This window comes from Maylandia zebra, linkage group LG17 (genome assembly GCF_041146795.1).
Source record: "Maylandia zebra isolate NMK-2024a linkage group LG17, Mzebra_GT3a, whole genome shotgun sequence".
NCBI lineage: Eukaryota > Metazoa > Chordata > Actinopteri > Cichliformes > Cichlidae > Maylandia > Maylandia zebra.
Window position 1 is genome coordinate 2375968 of NC_135183.1, and position 8752 is coordinate 2384719.

Below are 8752 nucleotides of genomic sequence, written 5' to 3' on the forward strand. Positions count from 1 at the left end.
GTTTGTTTCTTTATTCAATTTTTGAACAGTGATACTCATTCAGTAAATGCAAATTATTTACATGGCAGTGCACTATAGGCATAAATCTAGACCCCTAGATAAAACATGATGGCATTATAGCAGTGACAACTCCTCCACAGTAGCAGGTGGGATTTCTTTTTTGAGGACGGCTCCTTTTACCTGTCACTACAGATGGTCTGTTTATGTTTTGATCAAGAGCCTTTTTTGGGCAGCTGAAGAGGAGAAGTCTATCTTATGGCCAACCTCTGACTGTATCTTGGTCACATTACCCAGCAAAACCCAGTATGCAGGTTCACCTGTAACAGTCCTTGTGCCACAGATCAACACTGTTGCTTCTACATTAAACAGAAGAGCAGTGACGTGGGTGCAGGTCTCCGTGACTCCGGCCTTACAGCTGGAGTGGGCGGCTTCAACCTTCCCTGTGATGCTCACAATGACCCATGGCTGCAATGCTGGTTCATTCAGTCTTTGAGAGTGCAGTACCTGAAACACACACAAAGTTCTTGTCTTTAAATGAACTATGAGCCAAGGCTGACATAAATGTTTTATCTACTTAATCATTAATGTAACAGTGTTTAGAAAGTTAGCACATGTAATTTTTCATTTCTTTATGTGTCCATCTATAGAACGCTGCATGTTATATTCTAAATCTGCCTGTTCTGTCAGAAACCTGCCTGCAGAAAATGAACCTAAAGGATGTAATCACTTTCAAGATGGAGAAAGCATAAAGTGACAATTATGAATCACTTAATATGATAAGGAGATTCTGCAGGTCATTAATCAATGTATAAAATTAAAATAAAATGCATTTTTAGTGACACAAGATACAAATATGGAAGCAAGATGTATAATCGCTCAGTTTGGGGAAATTGTGGGTAGCCTGCAAGAGCCTCAACTTCTCCATACCCACAATGTGCAACAAATGGGCACAGCTGATCTTCAACAGTGGAACATCGGCCAGTTACTTCCAACTTTAACGCAGCTTGTAGTCTTGGAGAGCAGCACACCAAAACTGCATGCACAACTTCTGCTAACAGTGGAAACGGATTAAGAAATCCATGCAAACAGATTCATAAACTGAAAGAATATTATTTTACAGGATTAATGATCATATCAGCCGCTGGCTGATCACAAACCCTGAGGGTGTATACGAGAAGCAGAAGAAGCAGAGGGAATATCCAGTTTAAGTTTAGATAGTATTTGTAAAGATATTGACCATATCCTTTTCTGAAAGTGTGGATATAATGGATGGGGTAAGGTACTGACATGCTACAACTTTATAGTTGTTAAATTCTGGCTACAAGTATACATACCCATCTTGTACATGTTTTTTTTTATTATTATTATTGTTATTATTATTATTATTATCCTACCCAATTATGTGTTTCTTTTAATCAGAGTATGCTGTTTTAATGACTTTACAATATCATTTACATTGTGTTCCTTACATTTTCCCTAATTGTATGTTATATAGGGATGGGTATTGATAAGATTTTAACGATTCCGATTCCATTTTCGATTCTGTTTAACGATTCGATTCCTTATCGATTCTCTTATCGATTCTTTTTTTTTAAAAAGGAGAACACTAAAGTCGATTAGCTTAGAACTGTGTTTTATATCTTCTCTTTGAACAAGATAGAAATTTAGGAGTAACATGGCCTTACAAACCCAACAGTGAGATCTTAAGAGATCCAGCCTACGGCTCTTCAATGGGGTGTCACAGGGTCCCCAGGAAAAAAAATGTATATGTAAAATAATAAAATAAATATTCTCCTGTAGCAATAACAAAGTTTAACATAAATTATTCTGTAGCAATTACACAAGAATATCCAGTAATGTCCCTGCCTACAATTAAACACATGCACTTACCAAAGTGAAATCGGGGGCATCTGCTGTGGCAAATGGGTGCAAGCCTTTGACCACAAACTTAGACACTGCTCGGTGACATTCGTCTATCCTGGCCTGAAAGGAGACGCTACCGGTAGACTGCAGCGAGACCTGCCAGCATCTGAGCCAGCCAGACTCTGTCTCTCTCATCATGGTTATCTAAATGCAACGCACAGTAATAGCAGGTTTTGTAATAAGGTAAATCGCGCTAACATAATGTGCAATGCTAATTGATTAGTTACCTGCAGTATTAACGGGAGAGGACGTGGAAACGCTACCGCTGCTGCTGGGTTGAGCTTCGCTAGTCCGGAGCGGATCAAAAACACGACATTCGTTGAACGCAATCGCGTGTTTTTTGAGCAAATGCTTTTGCATGTTCGTAGTGTTTCCTCCCTTTGATGAAATCTCTACTTTGCAAGTATTGCACGTTGCCCTGTTGTCATCCTTTCTCATAAAGTGTAACCAAACTTTTGAGCGTTTGTGCCGCTCAGGCGCCGTGTTTCCTACTGGGTAAAAGATGCTACTCAACGTGATGACGTCATTCGGGGCGACTGGAATCGATAAGGGAATCGTTTATAAAAGTGGCAAACGATTCCAAGGAATTGAAACAGTGGGAACCGGTTCTCAACAAGAACCGGTTTTCGATACCCATCCCTAATGTTATATTAATCCTATATTTCCATCCATCCATCTTCATCCGCTTTATCCGAGGCCGGGTCGCGGGGGCAGCAGCCTAAGCAAAGAGGCCCAGACCTCCCTCTCCCCAGCCACCTCCTCCAGCTTATCCGGGGGAATACCAAGGCGTTCCCAGGCCAGCCGAGAGATATAATCTCTCCAGCGTGTCCTGGGTCTTCCCCGGGGCCTCCTCCCGGTGGGACATGCCTGGAACACCTCACCCAGGAGGCGCCCAGGGGGCATCCTTGTCAGATGCCCGAACCACCTCAGCTGGCTCCTTTCGATGTGGAGCAGCAGCTGCTCTACTCTGAGCCCCTCCCGGATGGCCGAACTCCTCACCCTATCTCTAAGGGAGAGGCCAGCCACCCTTCGGAGGAAGCTCATTTCTGCCGCTTGTATCCGCGATCTCGTTCTTTCGGTCACTACCCACAGCTCGTGGCCATAGGTGAGGGTAGGGACGTAGATCGACCGGTAAATTGAGAGCTTCGCTTTTACACTCAGCTCCCTCTTCACCACGACGGACCGGTGCAGCGTCCGCATTACTGCAGCTGCAGCCCCAATCCGTCTGTCGATCTCCGGCCCCCTTCTCCCATCACTCGCGAACAAGACCCCGAGATACTTGAACTCCTCCACTTGGGGCAGGAACTCATCCCCGACTCATCCTATATTTCCGTTTTTATATTTCTAATGTTTGCCTTGTTTTCTTCACTGTCTAGTCTGCCTCTGTCTTGCCTGTATGGATGCATTTACACCGAAATGTCCCCAACAAAGGATGTTTTAATTCACCACTATTCCAGTGAAACACGAGTCTCCCATCTTCCTGCTACCAGTCTGGAGTTTTTGTTCACCACAGCACACACCAACTTCATACTGACGGACAGATCACTGCCCTTTTGCCGCCTTGTCTGACCGTGTTTTGTGGCTGTGGTTCACTTCACCTCACTCTTCCCCATTCTTGTCATTAAATCAGGCTGTTCTGCAACCATGGCAGCCATTCACTCTATGGCTTTATTCATGGTGTATTTTACCCCTTCACCAAAGGCCGTTCTCTTTTCCAACATTATATTTGCAGTGTTCGTCTATCAATATCTGCGGAGTATTTTTTTAAACGAGTATCCTATTTTCTAAAGCACAGCATGTAAAGGGTAGCTCGGTTAGCAGGATGCTAGCATGTAGCGCTTAGTGAGACACGCCTCAGACGAGTTGAGCAAAGACCCCGTCTGTGTACTTTATACGTGAGCAACGGATTTAAATAAAATTAAGGTTTCAAAAGACAAACTTGAAGATAAAAAAATATATATACTCACCGGAGAGCCGCCAGGGTTTGCCGCTGCCATCTTGGCGCTCCTAAATTCAAAACTGCCTCTGCAGTCAGGCAGGGGAGGCGTGGAAATTGTCTTTGAGTTAGTCAAACGTTTTCCTTAGTTCGAGTAGATGATAAAAAAAAAAATAATAATAATAAATGGGATTTTAAGTAGGACTAGGCGTTCTGTAATGATCTCTATTTAGGAGAAAAACTTAATCACTCACCTTTAAACAGCTCTCTTTTAGGAGACACACTGCTGGCTAACGGTGTCATGTGATCAAACAGCATAATTTAATTGGCTGAGAGCCACTTGACTCGATCTGGTGCTGATTGCTCTGGCTTGGGTCATTAAAGTTCATCACTTTTGCAGTTGAATTTTTGCAGGTGAATTTTTTTCAGGTGAATTTTTGCAGGTGAATTTTTTTCAGGTGAATTTTTTTCAGGTGAATTTTTGCAGGTGAATTTTTTGCAGGTGAATTTTTGCAGGTGAATTTTTTGCAGGTGAATTTTTGCAGGTGAATTTTTGCAGGGAAATTTGGAGGATAAAAATTCAGTGTCATAAATTCAATGTCTAAAAATACTTGAATTCTGATGATACTATATTTCTTCCATAGTGAAGCTCGCACACAAGAATTTCACTCACATGTGCTGTACCAATGTACCTGCACATGTGATGTGACAATAAAAGTGATTTGATTTGAAACGGTTATCACAGCTTGTACATTTTCTTTTTACACATGTATGTAAGCATTTGAGCCAAATTTAGTAATGCCAACATACTGAAGGAACAACATTTGTCTCTTATATATGATACACCTATATATGCACTGTCAATATACATTTTGAACCAGCTGCAGATGTCAGAGTAACAACTGACTGACCCCCACATAAAGTGCGTTACAGTAGTCCACAGGGGAAGAAATAAAAGCATGGATCACGGTTTCAAAGTGCTGCCTAGAAAGAAAAGATTTCACTCTTGCCAGTCGCCTTAAATGATAAAAATGGACTGGTCCAACTTAAAACCAAGGGCAGTAACAACAGGTTTAAAATAAACCTCCAGGGGTTCCAAATGAAAAGAAGAGGACTCACAGGGGCCACTGGGTCCAAACACCAACAAATCTGTTTTCTTTTCATTCAAATTTAAAAAGTTTAGAGCCAACCAAGCTTTAATGTCATCTAGGCATGTCAAGAGAGGTTTTATTCAGATGCCATCCTTCGGCTTCAGTGGCAAATAAATTTGGCAGTCATTCCTATATACTTGTCTTTGAGTGAAGATTTAAGGTGGTAAGACATGTAAATAACTGCAACTTGAATCTGTACTGAAGCTCAGTATTTGACACAGAGTTCATGTTCACTGCTATAATGCCTAATAATGACTAATATAATAACCATAATATTGGCCATATTATATTTACATTACCAAAGTGATATGACTTTAGTCTCATGAACAACATTAGCTAATTGTTATTTACTAGCTAATCTTAAATGACTGTTCAGTACAGAAATGAAGCCCAAAAATCATGTTTTACTGTCCTGTGGTCTCAGCCTCAGATACTTATCAAATCACACAAAGCTCTTGCAGAAACAAACAAACAAATGAAAAAAAATATGTTCTCCTTCATTTCTGTCAAAAAAAGTTGTATGACACGTTTCCAGCTGTTAGTATCATGGTTGCTAGGCAACCTGGGAAGCGCAACAGAGACTAGAGCCCATGTGTTTGCAACAAACTTGCCGTTTATTTTACAAATCGAGCTCAACACTGCCCCTAGCGTCCTGGAGCACTTCCGTTGTGATTTGGATTTTGCATGTGTTTTGGATTTTGTATGTGTTTTGGAGTTTGCATGTGTTTTGAATTTTGTACGTGTTTTGGATTTTGCATGTGTTTTGGAGTTTGCACGTGTTTTGAATTTTGTATGTGTCTTGGATTTTGCACGTGTTTTGGATTTTGTACGTGTTTTGGATTTTGCATGTGTTTTGGATTTTGTACGTGTTTTGGATTTTGTACGTGTTTTGGATTTTGTATGTGTTTTGGATTTTGCATGTGTTTTGGATTTTGTATGTGTTTTGAATTTTGTACGTGTTTTGAATTTTGTACGTGTTTTGGAGTTTGCACGTGTTTTGGATTTTGCACGTGTCTTGGATTTTGTACGTGTTTTGGATTTTGCACGTGTTTTGGATTTTGTACGTGTCTTGGATTTTGTATGTGTTTTGGAGCTTGTACGTGTCTTGGATTTTGTACGTGTTTTGGATTTTGTACGTGTTTTGGATTTTGTATGTGTTTTGGATTTTGTACGTGTTTTGTATTTTGTACGCCTTTTGGATTTTGCATGTGTTTTGGATTTTGCACGTGTTTTGGATTTTGTACGTGTTTTGGATTTTGTATGTGTTTTGGAGCTTGTACGTGTCTTGGATTTTGTACGTGTCTTGGATTTTGTACGTGTTTTGGATTTTCTACGTGTTTTGGATTTTGCATGTGTTTTGGATTTTGTATGTGTTGAGGAGTTTGTGCGTGCTATTTGGAATTTGTAAGTGTTTTGGAGTTTATACATGCTTTGTCTCTAGGGGCCACCGTACCGAGCCGCCCCAGTCCGTGTGAGTCCGGATAACGGGACCCGCTCATGCTCTGCCCGCAGCACGCCAGCCCCAGATCCAAGAAGCGAAGAGCAGCGGGGAAGAGCCCGGAGGTAAGAGAGGGGGAGGGCAGGGCGTGGAGGAGGAGAGCCTGTCTGTCATCTGTCTGTAACTCCCCCACCCTTCACACACACATGTCCGTCGGTCTGTCGGAACCGGACAGGAGGAGCAGCTCTGGGCAGCAGCCGCCGAGAGGCGCTGAGGCCTGGAGAGATGCTGCTGAAGAGCCGCTCCTCTCCTCCAGCATCAGCTCAGTGTCTGTGGTTGTCTGTGTGTATGTGCCTCTGAGTGTGTGTTGTGCACACTTGTCCACATCATGAGCAGTTTTCTTCACTGGTTCTATGCCGTGATGAAAAACAGGAAGATCCCCCCCTCCCTTCCCCAGACTTTTTACCTATGGAACCCTTTGGAGTGAGCTGTCCAATCACCTCTGACCTCTTGAGAAGGGCAGAGCTTCACAGAGTGAGCTCCAGAGTGGATGTGAAGTCTCAGTGACTGATGGAGGAGCTGATCTACTCCATGTGTGCCCGTGTGTCAGCCTCTGATTGGACAGAGCGTCTGTGGCACTGCTGTCTGTGCTGCAGAGGAGCTTCATCTATCCTTCAGCTGTGTCTGCAAGAGCTCCTGCATACAAAACCCAGTGCTCAAACTCCAAACTCTCACTTCATCTGTTCGTGTGGTTCACACAAAAGTATTGACAGTACTGATGATACTGCAGTATATGTGCAGAAAAACACTAAAACTGAAGTTTTAATGTCAGTGACTCTCACCTGTGCGAGTGTGTGTGTGAGATCATGTGGTCATTTGACAGTTGGATATTTCCTGTTAGAAATAGGAAATATCTTTAACCCGTTCCCAGGAAACAGAATCATCTCTGAGCCGTTATTTCAAATTAGAAGTTTTATAAAGCGCTCGTGTTTTATTTTCTGCTGGTCAGTGCTTTAGTTCAACTTTTAACTCTAAAGATGAAATGAACAGTTGATTTGCTCATGCTCTGTGTTTTTAATAAATATCACATATTTGACTGCATGACCCCGTTTCTGTGCCGAACCTCTGTAATCAGAGCACTGTGAATAAAAATGTCTGTAGGAGTTCATTCAGTGCTTAATTGAAAGTTGAAGGTGTTTGAACCTCAGACTCAGGCTGGTGTGGACAACCTGCAGGTCCTTTTGGACCTGACTACACACCTGCAGGTGCCTCAGCTGTCAGGATTCAAACACACACAAATCAGTAAGAGCAGGATCGTCTGAAATTACTCATTTTGTCTGATTAAATATTTAAAATCTGTCACGGTGGCACAACAGGCCCGCACAAACCCACCTGTATCACCTGCCTCTGTCTTCATTTCCCAGGATGCTCTGGGGTTTCTCAGCAGGCCTGTGAAGATGAGTGTGACATCATGGTTCCTGGTAAGCAGTTCGGGGACTCGACACCGCCTCCCCCGAGAGATGATTTTTGTGGGCCGAGAGGACTGCGAGCTGATGCTTCAGGTGAGGCTGACCTGTGCAGGTGTTCGGGTTAGTAGAAATTGCCTCCCTCTAGGTTGGTCTGAAAAAGGAAGTTGTAATGGTGTCTTGTTTGAGTCGCAGTGAAAGTAAGCAAAAAGAGTTGTATGTGTGTGTGTCTCAGTCTCGCAGTGTGGACAAACAGCACGCTGTCATCAACTACAACCCGACCACTGATGAACACCTGGTGAAGGACCTGGGCAGCCTCAATGGGGTGAGCCATACACAACATATCAGTACATTATCATAGGTATCCACCAATCAGCAGCAAACACAGGTGGGGGGTGGTGATGCCTAAAGTCACAGGTCACAGGGTGGCTGTAGCTCAGGTGGCAGAGCAGGTCAGCCCCTAATCAGAAGGTCGGTGGTTCGATCCCAGGCTGCATCCTGGCTGCTTGCCAAATATCCTTGGGCACGATGCTAACCCCGTGTTTGCCTACTGGTGGTGGTCAGAGGGCCCGGTGGCGCCTGTGTCCGGCAGCCTCGCCTCTGTCAGTGCGCCCCAGGGCAGCTGTGGCTACAATGTAGCTTGCTATCACCAGTGTGTGAATGTGTGTGTGAATGGGTGAATGACTGAATGTAGTGTAAAGCGCTTTGGGGTCCTATGGACTAGAAAAGCGCTATACAAATGCAGGCCATTTACAGTACAAAGATTTTTTTTTTTTTTTTTATTAACTTAAAAAAATTTAATTCCACTTTAATTTAAACAGGCAAGAACTGTAAAATC

The 8752-nt window shown here is 43.0% G+C and overlaps 1 protein-coding gene across 1 annotated transcript; it reads left to right on the forward strand.

Annotated features, from left to right (window-relative positions):
* The first annotated feature begins 6507 nt into the window (after positions 1-6507).
* Positions 6508-8286, forward strand: LOC112436284 (centrosomal protein of 170 kDa-like). Its single transcript, XM_024805750.2, has 3 exons — positions 6508-6573; positions 7873-8010; positions 8150-8286. Exons 1-3 carry the CDS (start codon positions 6508-6510, stop codon positions 8273-8275), a joined length of 330 nt encoding a protein of 109 aa, XP_024661518.1. The 3' UTR covers positions 8276-8286.
* Positions 8287-8752: the final 466 nt, after the last annotated feature.

Excerpts from the sequence above, each read along its gene's own strand:
- LOC112436284 (XM_024805750.2), top strand. The coding sequence starts at position 6,508 with ATGCTCTGCCCGCAGCACGCCAGCCCCAGATCCAAGAAGCGAAGAGCA. Across the intron at positions 6,574-7,872 it reads CAGCGGGGAAGAGCCCGGAG|GATGCTCTGGGGTTTCTCAG; the intron begins GTAAGAGAGGGG and ends TTCATTTCCCAG. Across the intron at positions 8,011-8,149 it reads ACTGCGAGCTGATGCTTCAG|TCTCGCAGTGTGGACAAACA; the intron begins GTGAGGCTGACC and ends TGTGTGTCTCAG.